This window comes from Rhodnius prolixus, unplaced genomic scaffold (assembly GCF_049639745.1).
Source record: "Rhodnius prolixus isolate KJV_2025 unplaced genomic scaffold, Rpr scaffold_35, whole genome shotgun sequence".
NCBI classification, from domain to species: Eukaryota; Metazoa; Arthropoda; class Insecta; order Hemiptera; family Reduviidae; genus Rhodnius; species Rhodnius prolixus.
This window is the reverse complement of record NW_027411629.1, coordinates 476,481-490,587: the sequence shown is the minus strand read 5'-3', so window position 1 is coordinate 490,587 and position 14,107 is coordinate 476,481. Positions and strand designations below refer to the sequence as shown.

The window sequence follows — 14,107 nt, the reverse complement described above, 5'->3', positions numbered from 1 at the left end:
AATAAAAATAAAAATTGAGATCTATGATGATTTTTTTTTGCAAAGAGAAATTCAAATTTATTGTTTTTTTAGTGTAAAATATAACGATTACGCTCTTCAACTCAAACTATTGCTGAAACTTCACCCTTCAAAAGTCATCGTGGTTCTATATAAAATAAGAGTGATTCAAATGTGGAAATCTAATTTCGCACAAAGCTTTAGAATAGGCGTGTGTTGAGTACCTTGTGTTTTTAAAATATACTGAATTGATAACGTGATGTAAAAATTCAAGCAAAGTTTTTGTAGCCAACTCTTCTCAATGCCTTGCAATGATGTTGTTACTTGTGGAACAATTATTTTAATCCTTGCATTAAAATAAAATATTCCCCCAAAACTTGGAAGGAGCATCATCACCTGATCATACCGCATAAATATTCCAGTCCAGATAGTGCTGTTAACATTTTTTTTTATTCGAAAACATCTTACCTCTCATAGTTATTCCGAATAGTTTACTAAACTAAAATTCTTTTTGTTTACATTCATACAGGAAAATTTTAAAAATCTTTTAATGCTGAAATTAGCATAAAAAATAAAATACGACAACCGATCTAACTGTGTGCGACTCATATTAGTTTTGGAGCTACTACATTAAAGTAAAGAAAGTATTGCTGGTGGATTAAAAAAAAAAAAAAATCAATCTACGCCGAATATAAAGTGCTCGAGTTTTTTGGTTAAGGGGCGCTACAAATTCTATTTATTGGTTTTTGTGTATATTTTCGGCAGTTGTCTATTTTCTGCAATCAGTTTTTGAATACCAAGTGTACATAGTATATTTAAGTAATGTAAGGCAAGACAGTTGGAGTAAATCGGTGTTCAACACTGTGCGGCGAGCACTTGTTTATAAAGATGCGAGGTGCTGTGATTGGTTGCGTGCGAGAACTCGTCCCTGAACAACCAATCAGACAGCTAGCTTCGTGCATATGCTTGCACTTTGTTTCTCTTAGTGGCACTAATGATCTGATGTCCTTTTATGTTTCGTAAATGAGTATAGCTCTTGTCCAGTTCACAGGTTACGACTCTCATACAGTTTTTTTTGTAACAAAAACATATATTTTAGTTTATGTTCAATATTTTTTTGTTAATGTTTACAAAGTAATCGTACTATGGAGGGCGTTGTGTTTACCACTGGGGACAATAGTTTCCATTTCAAATATTAAAATAAGCAAACGTTATGAGGAGTAAATTACATTGAAAGTTCTCTTTTATAATAAACTTCGGCAAGCAAACATGTCTATGGGTGATTCAGTTATCTAATCTCGTATAGTTATTTATGAAGTATTTATGTGTTGTTATTGATTTTGTGATTTCCTCCGAAAAAACAAGTTTTATAATGTGTTATGTTTTTCTATTTATTTTTGGTTCAGCCGAATGACTTAAATCTCATCCTAAAAATTGTCTTTTATGAACTGAAGAGGAATTATCAACCGATCAATGATGGAAGGAGGTATTGAAAGAGAGTACACTGCTTTGGGCGGTCTCTTCAATCAAATAATGTCCGACATGAAAGTAAGTTCTATCATTAAATAAAATTTAATCCTTTATGATTTTAATCGTTTTATTTGTTCTACTATATACGCAAAAGTTATCTTACTTAATGTAAAAAAGAAAAAATCAGTTATAAATCACTTAGTTAAAATATCCTTCATTGTAAGAATTCTCACCATTTAATTCTTGTCATCTTTTAAATACTGATTTTCTCTCAAGCTATATCCGTTGATGCACTTAGTGAGTCAGAGCCACCGTTGGCCTTGGTTGGGTTAGGAAGAAATTCTAAACAGGGAAACCTTTTAGTGAAAAATGTAATTTGCAATAATTGTTATCCTATTGTATCATGAACATTTACACTCTTCAATAAAATATCTGATTCTGAAGCGCTGTAAAGATCATCCTGTAGGTAGGGAAGTTTAAAATGTTGACAAACCTGATTTGTTCGATATTTAGAAGATATGTATGTGTAGGGTGATCATCCAATCCCATTCTATTCAAAATATAAATTTTAATATATTTATTTTTATTATAAGAGTGTATAATGTGTCCCAAATTACCTTTTATCTGCTATCCCTTCCATGTTGGGAACATTGACTGTCTCATACTCAGTTACCTGCATAGTCAGTATGTGTTTTGCTGAGTTGTTCAAAATAATTGGCAGTATAAAATATGACTGGTCCAAAGTTGCCTTATAAGTGCAAACATCCAAGGTGAGTGCAGAATAAGTCGCAGAAATGTGGGTGAACACTAATGTAGGCAGAAAAGTTTATCGTTAGGCACTCTTCTTAGGAGCTAAACCAGCTTGGCCGGGCGGATGTCCATAAGCCTTCTTAAGAGTTGCAGCCTGCTGAGGAAGCAAATTCATCGAATGTACCGGGTCAACGATAATCTTAGTAAGCAGTGTCAAGAAGGACAGAAAATAACACTGCCTATTTTATGCCAGTGTGAAATGCCTGTTTGCCAAGGTTTGGTTCTTCGTAAAAGAATTTGCGGGCCTTGAAGCCAAATCCAGAAACTTTTCTCCAGATATCTGAGTCTATCCTAACAGGATAGGGTGCACTAACTTGTGGACGCCACATAGACCCTTAGGGCACGTGGCGTAGGTTTTCTGCCAATTCCCACGAAGCACATCTAAAGTTCAGAGTTTAACATTGAGTCCAAATATTTAAATTGCTCATGTTATTAATCCTTGAATCTTCCATCATAAGCCCATCTACTTAGTTGACGTACAATTTCGTTTTGTTAGATTGCTGTTTGTACCCCATTGTTGGCATTACTGTCCCCTCTACTACATTTCGGCACTACTCAAGATCCTGAGCCATCCATCTCCACCTTCTCTTTTCCAATTTTCTGAGGCTTTTTTTCACATCGTCAAGCCTCCACATGCGAAGCCTATCTCTCCTGCTTCTGTCTTCAGGATAATTTTCAACATGCTTTACTCCTTCATCCGCTCCAGATGACCTATTCTTCTTGAGCTTTTACGCTCAACAATTCCTACCGGGTCCTGTTCTTCGCACAAATCCATTAGCCTCTAATTAGGTCTCCTTCTCCATCGATTAATCTGTCTTATGAAGCCAACTACCTTTTGTGTTTAGGATTTTTCTTTCTCTGATCCAAGAATACTTCCATCCATTTTTTTAGCGACCAGGTTTCGTTTCTGTTTGTGACGATCTTTATTGTCCCAATGGTCTTTCCTAATCCTACATGAAAAGTGGAAAAGAGCATATCTTGCCTTGAACTCTTTTTAAAATATATATTTCATTGGATATTGGAAACAAGGCAAGAATTAATAATCCACTCAAAATTATCTAAGGTAAATTATTGCACGAAAGATGTTTAATTGGATAATTTCATTATCACTCAAATGGTTAGTGTAAGGTATATTGCTTATTCAGTTGATAATGTTTACCCAGTATTTTTCATACTAGAAAGTATTTATTTATGCAGTTAATAATTTTTTTTATTACAAATACATTACAAACAATTAGACCATTAAAACGTATAAGAATAAAAATATATAACAATATAATATATTTAAATAGCTATTTCAAATGATATTAATAAAAATTTGCTAGACTTATTTATTAATATCATTAGTAATAATTGAATAGTTTTTTTAATAAGGTGTTATATATTTTTATTCTTATACGATTTATTAGTTTGTTTGTAATGTATTTGTAATATCTAGGCCCTGAGGAAGACAATAAATTTTGTGAAACGTTGTCGTAAAAACTGAGTTGCTGTTTTTTCGGCCGAATTCTCGCTAATATAATCCTAAATATTAACAATTTACGGACACTAAAAAGGGAATAGAATTTCACCTGAGATAGTGCTGTAAAGTGAATACATTCTTTATCAAGTAGTTTTTATTGGAGGCCTTTTTCAGCAGAAAAGAAAAGACAATTACATTAATACTTGATTACATCAAGCTACATAGCATAAACTACATACAGCATTGGTGATAAACCGTCTGCCAGAAGTTGACTGTTATCGGAAAGAAATAAATCGTTTTCTAAAAGTTACAGAATTAAATTAGAAGAAAAGTGATCTGACAGTGGTAGAAAATACATAATTACAATATTAAAAATTAATGAACATGTAGATATTATAATCACGTATACTAAAGAGCCACCTTCAAAGTAATAGTATAAATTAGTAATAAGAAAAATTATTAATATAATTAAAAATAAAAAGTCTAATTAGTAATTATTATAATAAATTATAAGTTAGCCTACAAGAAACTCAATCGATTACCTTGGCCCTAGGAAAAGAAAAAGTGACAGTAATTATTAACAGCTATACAAAAAAAGCATTACTCCCACATAAAATTGCAATAACATTGTATGCAGAGCAATTTAGAAGTTAAATTCAGCGACCATTTCACTCCTGAACCTCCATGCCACCCTGATATAAAGAAGAAGCCTGGACCAATCCTTGCCATTTAGTAAATCTATGAAGGTTTTTCTTGGAAGAACCTCAAGACCAAAAACAGAGATTCAAAATTTTTTTAGAACAAGACATTTACAAATAAAATGAATGGTGTTCTCTCTAGAACGCAAATTACAGAAAGAACAATCAATCTCTGCCTTACGCATTATAGGACCTAAAACTGAAAGCAAGCAGCTCACCTCTAAGCTTCGTAATCTAACTTGAAATATTGATGTTAATGGAAGTGTCAGTCAGGGCGTACTCCATAATCAAATTCCTTATACAGCGTGAACCTGTGATAAGTATTAGCCCGGGCAACCATCACAACCGTCACAACACTATCCAATAATATATTTAAAGTGACACATTAAACCAGCGAATGACAACTCAGGCGCATATTTATGCACATATCGAATTGATGTAGTTAATGCAATCCTCAAAATGGCGTCAATGCTGGAAGTCGATTTCTATATTTATTTTAATTGCAATCAGCGCTGAAAAGCCAGTTTCTGCTAAGTATGTTGTTGCAAATGGTAGGAGTTGGATTGCCTTTTTACTTAAATTACGCTTTGACCACTTGAAAGTCCAGTTAACTGTTCTTCCTCAGACAGGTCCAAAACATTGCTTTCATGTGTGAGAATTAGATAGTGTATCCACATATTACCCAACCGGATATCTGCAGATGGGGGAAAGTTCCCCATCTTTCTTTTAATTTTAGTAATTAGTTTTGGAATATGCTACTTTATCTGACAATTTATCCTATTTTATTATTTTATCATCAACCATTTAATGATAACATTGAAATATGTCAAATTTTCCCTTCTCCGTTCGTTTTTTTTTTCCATATATTGATTTTTTTCATGAATCCTTCTACCCTATGAATGCAATGGCTTTTCATATACATAAGTCGCGAACCTTTTTTAAACTCCCACGACCCAAAATTGGGTCGCGCCCCAGGGGTTGCGATCCGCTGGTCTAAATCATCCAGTTCTTCAATGTTGTAATCTTAAGTTGTAAAGGTCTGAAATGCATGTAAAAGTCCATCAGAAAAAAACTGGTAATGAATTAATCCTTCATGCTGCTGGCCCATAGATTCTCTTTGTGTACGTGCTTCTTACAGCTCTGTCCGGAAACCGTTTTTTTACCTTTACCGTAAAGTCGACCAGAGAACCCTGCCCTAAAACATTGCCATTGCCATCCAGATCATAAAGGCAGAGTACTTATGTTGATTGTTTGACATCGTCAGCTTCCTGCGAAGTCTTAACAAGAAGTTTTTGGAAAATCGCCGGGGTGTATGCTGGTTATTGAAAATGTATGCGGGTTTTTGAGGGGAGGGGTGAATTAACATGAGAATGAGTTTCAAAACAGAATTGTTTTAAAGAGATAGTTCGCGCTTGGAATATTAATAATTATTATTGCCTTAGAACGGAACTCCTTTGTGGGAGGATTTGGTGGTGAAGGCAACCAAACTGCACTCCTGTCTCAGGTACTCTCTTTTCTTCTGACACAAGCCTGACTTAGTGTGTTTGGATTTGTTAGTCTCAATAATTTTGTGAACTTTTTTACAGAGCCACATTGAATGCAATCTCCTCTTACTTGGATGCATTTCAAAAAATTGCCGATGCAGCAACGAACACTAGAGGTACTGTCCATGTTCAGTTACGCAGTTCATTTCTTAATAACTGTTCGTAATAATGTTACTTTTGGATAGAGATATCTGTCTGTGAACAGAATATAGTTTTTTTATTTGATCAAGAATTGTTCTCAAAGATTTGTTTCAAATATTTGTCATTAAGTACATGCTAAATAGGTTCGTTGCGATAGGCCAGGTAGCCAGAGTTACCGAGATTTAATGGGTCTACTTGAGCCATCCACAATTGAAGTTCAAATCTACTAACCGTCTGTTTGATTAGACTTAGCAACCTGGAGAAGAGCTTCAGTGCTTAGCTTTTTCTCTCTGTACACTTCGAACTCTCCCAACCGTTCAAAAACTTTACACTGGTACGAATATGAGCAGTACTATTTCTTCTTCTTCCTGACTAATGTATGCAGAATATCTGCTGTTTGTCAGACCTGCGCAATGCCTTTGCTTCCTCAGCAAGTTCGGTTCTTAAGGAAGCTTAGGCGAATAGTTATTCATAAATTTTCCGCCTGTCCTAGGTTTAGGGTTTCCTCCATTCCTGTGACTTAGTAACCTATGCTTTATGTTGCACTTATAACGTAATTCGCTATGCCACAAAAGGATTCAGGTTCTCTTGCCAGGCAATATGCCTCTAAATCCTGTATTTTCTGGCATCCTGATGAGGAAAACTTTTTTAAAACTAAAATTTTTCGTCAGGATGCCGAAGTAGTTCTACACAAGGTACTGTCTTGAATCATCTTTGTAGGTTTTAAGGGCCAGTAGGGAAGCCGGAAATGTCTGAAAAGAAAACCATTCGGAAATTAATTATCCCAATTATTTGAAGATGATGAGCTTTAATAGAATGTGGCTAGCTTGTCTCATTTACCAAGATATCTAAGCTTGGCTTAATATTGATTAATAATCCATCTCTCAAGCCTTTTTAAGTCTTGACTATACCGTATAAAGTTGTCTGACTTTGGTGGTCCATGCTTCTAGCCTCTCTTTACAATATAACTACGTTGAACGGCTTATCGAAATTTAAAAATTTATATTTTATATATCCTCACGTAGCCTTTGGTTAGTTCCGCTATGTTGTAAATATATGTTAAAGGTCTTTCACATTAACCGCAACATTTTCCTAGAAAATTGATTTTTGGGAGTTCTCGGGAAAGTATAACATAAGAATCCCTTTCATGTGCTTCATTAATTCACGGTTCTAACTGCTATGTTATAAGAAAAATTTAAAACATAGAGGGCCAATTTTTAAGATAATCGATTAATCAGAAGTTCGATTTTACTGAATAGATAGCGATGTTCATAGTTTTCTCTAAATTTGAGGTACTATCTAGACAAAAAGCCTAAAATGTTCGGAACCTTTTTCTTAAATAATAATAATAATATTTTTTTTGTGGGCAATTCAGTTAAGGTTTGACTGTCGTAATAGCTCTGGTCAGGGTTTTAGCCAGAAGAGGGCGCTGCCTCACAGTTGGTCTAAATAAATCCTTATAACTTCGATGTCTTGCTCCTGTTTATATGGAATTCACTTTAGGGTTTAGTTATCAGATAGCTTAATTAGAATTGTAATAATTGTAGTGCGAGAAAGTCGTGTGTGTATTTTAAATCAGAATTTTATTTGCCAGGAGCGACCAAGGAAATCGGTACTGCTCTTACGAGAATCTGCCTGCGGCACAAAGCTGTGGAGGCGAGGATGCGCATGTTCACCAGGTATTTGATTTCATTTCGTTTGCCTCACAACTTTAGTATTTGCTTTTTTTTAAATACGTTTTGTGTGTCTAGTGCCATCATGGATTGCCTTGTGATACCGCTGCAGGAGAAGTTGGAAGACTGGAAGAAAGCATTGGTGAATCTTGACAAAGAACATACTAAAGGTTTGTCTTAAGTCCTTCATTATTTTTATTACTTGCGCTGCCTAATAGGCGCAGACCTGAGTTTCAAGGGGCCCGTTCCTGCTAGCGTCTGCTGCATTAGCTCACATAAATACCGTTACAGTCTTTTTGTACCTTTGACTCCTTGACGAATTACTTTTTCTGTGTATCAAACTTAATCTTCGAACGAATGAAGTTTTAGAATTAGTATAGTAAATAAGTCGTGCATATTACTAAGAGAAAACAAATAATTAAGTTTTAATAGGCAAACCGTCCATTTTAATAATTTTTATTAGAATACTATTTAAACTATTAAACCAAGTTGTTATTTGTAAAATGAGCTTCATATTACTCCCATTTTGCACAAGTAAAACTCTGTTGACTTGCATTGTTTGTTCTGAAATAGAACGTTTTTATTAATTCACTTTCTTCTTAATGGCAAAGTATTTTTATAAAACGTACATTTTTCAATAATTAAGTTTGCTTCATTAATTTTCTGAAACAAAAACTCAGCTTCATAAAAATGCATCGAAGAGAGCATGTTAAATTGTTCTATAGTTATTGTTCTTCTTTTTTTAAAAGAATGATTCAAAAAATTCAACAAGAGTTCCAATAATAGAAATTAACAAATGCAATTTGTGAAAAATTTGTAATCGAGAAAAGTAGAGAACATTAATTAGCGTACCAGAATGACTCGTGATGAATCAAGAGCCAAGTATGTTGTATCTTTTCATGTTCTTTAACAGAATAAATAAGGCATTAATTGCAACTGAGGATCATTGCCCAGAATCTGCAATCACTTCTCAGAAAACAAGTAATTAATAATCAAGTAACATTAATAACAAGGAACAGAAATAGGAAGTTAAATTCAATTTATAAATGTAATTAAATGAATACGGTTGAAGAAAAAAAAAGAAGAGCTTTGCCCAAAGACAAATTATATTAATTTTTTCAAATAATTGGTAATTTTTAAACAGATAAATGGTTATCGCTATGTATACCTGTATACCTATTTATTCCAAAAAAGTAATTATTATACAGGGTGTTCAGCATAAGACGACCGTAACTTCGGGAGGCGATTCTGGGCATCATTTGCGACAAAAAATTCCATATAAACCATGGCTCGATTTTATATTGATGGCCATGGTGAATATATTCTTTTGTCTAAATTGTTTCAAGGCATGAAATATATCAGATTTAATGTGAGTTTAAGACGGTAAAGGTGTAAAGGCGAGAAAATATATTATTGTATCATCAGTGATTCCTTGTTTTTCTTTCTTTCTTTTTTGTTAATTACTATCTACTCTCTTCTTTCCTACATCAGAAGTGGGATATTACTCGTGCGTCCGGTGAAGTAAGAAACTTTTGTTGAGAACTGTTTTGTTGATCTGTTTTGTTGAGGACTTTCAAGGTTTGTTTGTTTATTTACGTTATTGTTAATTTAGAATGGTGGCTTTAGGTGACATCGATAATGTGGCAGCCAACATTGCCAATGGGCGCATTTCGGCAGTGAAAGCCCTTCATGTTGCCATTTTTGATGCTGTAGCCGACGCAAGATGGGTAAGACGGAATTTAAAAGCGCTTGAAGGATTTCATTTTGATGAGAATTCCGAGGAATTCGAAAGAAAGGCCAGACATATTAGTGAGAAATGCTCTCTTTCAGATTTAGTAGCGATTTGTAATATTTTAGATCTTGACTATGATGGGGATGCGGATGCCATCAGCAAGCGAATCTGCCAGTTTCTCACAAAAATAAAAGGAGTGGCTATAACCGGCGAGAAAAATGATGAGGAGGGAGAATTACCTGCGGTTATTGAAGCCGAAGCTGATGTTAGATCTTATCCAGTAAGAAGTGAGCATCCATACCACAGAGTATTCAACAGACCTGAGTTGACTCTATCCTTTAGAGACTTGGAGGAGTCCATCCGCACGTTCAGTGCCAACGACAATTATCCAGTGGGGGAATGGATCTCCGATTTCGAGGAAGTAGCCGAAATGGCCGGTCTAAATGACGTTCAAAGGCTAACATTCGCAAAAAGGTCACTCCGAGGTCTTGCTAAGCTACAAGTTCAGTCGGAGAAAGGAATAACCACCTGGGCAAAATTAAAAGAACTCCTTACGATGGAATACGGCCGAAAAGTAAACAGCGCAGACCTTCATCAGATGTTGCGAACTAGAAGGAAGAAAAGAGATGAGCCGGTGCAGGAATATGCTTTGGTAATGAAGGAGATAACCTCTAGAGGTGACATTGAAGAGGAAGTATTAATCCAGTGTACTATAAATGGCATACCGGACGAAGGATTTATTAAAGCTATTTTGTATGGCGCCAAAACTTACCAGGAGTTTAAAGAGAAGCTGGAAATTTACTGTACTATAAAGAGATACTCTAATTGTAATTTAAGCGAAGGTGACGGAGGAAGGGAATACCCTAGGAAAGGTGGAAACCAGGCGACAGATTATGAGATGGGAAGAAAAGCAAATGAATTAGTTTGTTGTTATAATTGTGGTCGAAAGGGGCATAAAGCCAATAGCTGTCCGTCCCAAGACCGAGGAGCCAAATGCTATCGTTGCAATCGATTCGGACATATCGCTACAGCATGCAAGGTTGATCGCGTGTCTCAAAAAAGGGAGAGTTTCAAACAGAATTCCGAGATCTCTGAGGCGAACGCCAGAATAATCGACGCTGGATTTTCAGATAAGACGATGATGAAAGCAGTGAAGATCGCGGAGGTAGAATTTCAAGCTCTAGCAGATACCGGCAGTGACGTCAATTTGATAGGATCAGAGGCCTATTTCAGCTGCGGATAAAGTTAAATTGACTGCAAAAAAATGAAGTTGAGAGGTATAGGTGGCAGTATTGAGACGTATGGGGCGTTTGAGACCGAATTTCATATTGATGGAAAGAAGTAAAAGTCAAAATTTACCGTTGTGCCTAGTAGCTGTCTGAAGGTCGACATTGTTTTCGGTAAGGAATTTTTGTTCCAAGAGGTGGTTACCATTGTGAAAGGAGAGGAGAAATTTATTGCCGCCGAAACGATTCCCAGCGTTTTGCAAATTGATTTGCTGGACAACGAAGAAGTATGTATCGGGAAAAGCGGTTCAGAAGAAACCAAAAGAGGAAAGGAAATAGAAAAACGAAAAAGAAAAAGACAACGGCGAAGAGAAAAGGAGCGAGCTTTGGGTGAAGAAGAACGACGACGTCATGAAGAAAGAGATCGACAGAAAATAATAGAAATGAGACATCGGGATGAAGCTTTAGGATTAGAAAGGGAAAGAGAGATTAGAATTGAAAGAGAGAGATTGGAATGTGAACGAGTTGAACTGTTACGGGTAGAACGGGAAAGATTAGGAGGCGAGAGGGAAGAGTTGAGAGCTTAAGCGAATGCAAATATTGAACAGGTGCAAGAAGAAAAGAGGCGCACTTGCGGCCGGAAGAGGAAACAGGCTACCGTTTACAAGGTTAGAGAGAGAGTGGCGGTGCGGAGGACCCAATTCGGTCAAACGTCCAAACTGGACAGTTTGTTATTAGGACCTTATAAGTTTGTTAAGGTTGAGAGGAAAGATCGGTACGATGGTGAAGGAGAAGAGGATGGCGAAGTGGATGACGGAGACGTTGAGGATGGTGAAAACGATGGAGAAGAAGGCAAAGAAATAGAAGTAGATGGTGTAAAAGGAGAAAGGAGAAGATTGAGGCTGGTATGTGCAAGACCGATCGTTCGAGGCGAACGATTCGCAGGACGGCCGATCTGTGGAATGGAAATCAGTGGAGGCACCCCCAGAAAAATTTATTTTATTTAAAATACTAGTTAATGGAAATATTTATATTGATGGCCATGGTGAATATATTCTTTTGTCTAAATTGTTTCAAGGCGTGAAATATATCAGATTTAATGTGAGTTTAAGACGGTAAAGGTGTAAAGGCGAGAAAATATATTATTGTATCATCAGTGATTCCTTGTTTTTCTTTCTTTCTTTCTTGTTAATTACTATCTACTCTCTTCTTTCCTACATATATATATACACACACAGGGTGTTCAGCATAAGACTACGGTAACTTCGGGAGGCGTTTCTGGGCATCATTTGCAACAAAAAATTCCATATAAACTACGGCTCGATTCGGCTCCATTTTATAGATATTTTTAATTTTGTTTTTTCAAGGTGTTTCTACTTTTTAGCAAAAAGTTGCCTATATTTCTCAAACTATTAAAGCTACAGCTATTTTAATAAGCTCATTAGAAAGAAAGTTAAATTTCCTTTTAAATAAGCTAATTAGTATTCTAAAATAATGATATTAAGTATTTTACTTTGTGGCCTAAACATAAGGAATAACAAGTTTCTAATTTTTTCAAAAACTTTGACTTCATTTTTTTCAAAAATATTATATATGTAAAAAAACGTGCACTATTCATGGAAAAGATGTACATACAAACTCGTACAATCACCTTTCGAACGATATACAATGCATTAGGGTTATGTTAAAAATTGATGCAGAAATCTGTGATTAATTGCAAAAAAGTAGGCCTCAAAACAGCGTCGGCATTATGAAAGGAATTCACCTACCATAAGAATATAACTGATCAGGATCATCAAATCCAGTACGATTTTTTGCAAACGTGTAATTTAATAATTTATTTATTTAAGAGCTATATTCAAAAATAAATAATTTACATTAAAAATAATAAAATAAAATAAAAAGAAGAAATTGGTGTATGATGTTAAATTAGCGTTAGGTACCAATTCCAAAAGAAAGGATTTTCGATTAACGAGATCTAAATCTGTGTGCTATCCTTTAGTTAATTAAAAAAAATATGCTAAATAATGTGAATAAAACAGATTTTCTTGAATTACGCAATAAACTTTTGGAACTAGGAGGTTGTGAAGAGGTAATAAATAAGTCGAGAACTTACTTATCGCTCTAATCCTCAAGTTATGAATTATTTAAAATTAAAACAAGAGTACTTTGTGCTCCTGATTTCTATCGGTAACCTCTTTTTAGTATTCCGGTTATTTTTAAGTTTTTACACTTTTCCAGGCTCCTTTAATTAAATACTTCACGAGTTAGTCTTGTGTGCAGATTACAAAAGAGCGAGGAGTGAGCTGAAAAAACGCTCCACTGACACTCTGAGACTGCAGAAAAAAGCTAAGAAGGGCAGTAAAGAGTTGCAGAGAAGAGTTGAATGCTCATTGCAGGATATGACCGAGAGGAAGTTGGTGTTGGAGGAAATCGAAAAGAAGGCTGTGCGATCTGCTTTGATTGAAGAGCGATCCAGGTTCTGTTTGCTGGTCGCCTTCCTTAAACCTGTGGTCGTAAGTTTCCCAAATATTCTATTTATTTAGAGGAAATATTAGGTCAAAAATTGTCACATAACTTTGGTAAGAAAGTATTGCGATCCTATCAAACGAATCGAATGTTTCCCTAGAAATACATGTTTTGAGGTATCCTGAGTGAAGAAAAAGAGGTTTTAGGAAATTAGCCCTTGTGTATATGTGATCAGCATAACTCAAAAACGAAAATGGAAGAAAGTTAAAATTTGACATTTAGCTCAGGTGCCTTTATAAGTTTTTAGTGAAAAATAGTCAACTGGAAGTGTCACTATGCTAATTCGATTTTTATGTTATTTTGTACAGTTTTTTTGCGATTTAATGTAAGATGTATCTAACGATTTTTTTTAAAGTTCGTATAAACACTACACTACATACTTAACATTTTAAGTGTTAACATTTTTATTACAACGTTTTTTCAGTGATTCATTTTAAGGGGGTTTCTGTGGGAAGGATGACGTTAGACTCATTTTTAAATGCCATTTCAGTGTCTTATTTAGTTCTAAGTTGTTTATAATGCCTAAAAGAATTAATTTGTATCCAAAATTCTAAATTAAAGGAACTGTACTGCTTGGAAAAGTTTATTGTTTTCAGCAATTTCTCGGAAACTGCTCCAACGAGTTTCTTTTAAGTTTGTCTACATACTAATGTAGGATAGCTTTTATTATAAACTTTATCAGGGAAAGTCATTTTAAAAGGGTTTTAGGAGTTAACGTAAGTACTATATTATTTCGGCGAACTTACATTATATTGAAGACTACTAAATTTAGACCACATTTTAATTTTCAAGAAAATGTGTCAGTTAGAAGCTTGAGGATTGCAG

General features: G+C 35.0%; 1 protein-coding gene across 23 annotated transcripts in view; it reads left to right on the top strand.

Annotated features, from left to right (window-relative positions):
- The window catches only part of mim (missing-in-metastasis), a 159,191-nt gene that overhangs the window by 570 nt on the left and 144,514 nt on the right, over nucleotides 1-14,107 (top strand). For 8 of the 23 annotated variants that reach the window (XR_012461662.1, XM_074139541.1, XM_074139542.1 and 5 more), the window contains exons 1-6: nucleotides 944-1,545; nucleotides 5,880-5,941; nucleotides 6,024-6,097; nucleotides 7,717-7,801; nucleotides 7,874-7,965; nucleotides 13,037-13,269. Coding sequence is in view for 22 of the 23 variants with exons in the window: in XM_074139541.1 (XP_073995642.1) it covers nucleotides 1,471-1,545; nucleotides 5,880-5,941; nucleotides 6,024-6,097; nucleotides 7,717-7,801; nucleotides 7,874-7,965; nucleotides 13,037-13,269 (621 nt within the window). In the remaining variant the exon portion in view is untranslated. Of the gene's footprint in view, nucleotides 1-910; nucleotides 1,546-5,879; nucleotides 5,942-6,023; nucleotides 6,098-7,716; nucleotides 7,802-7,873; nucleotides 7,966-13,036; nucleotides 13,270-14,107 lie in introns of those variants that run through there. The other 15 variants (XM_074139530.1, XM_074139525.1, XM_074139534.1 and 12 more) reach the window with 8 other exon arrangements.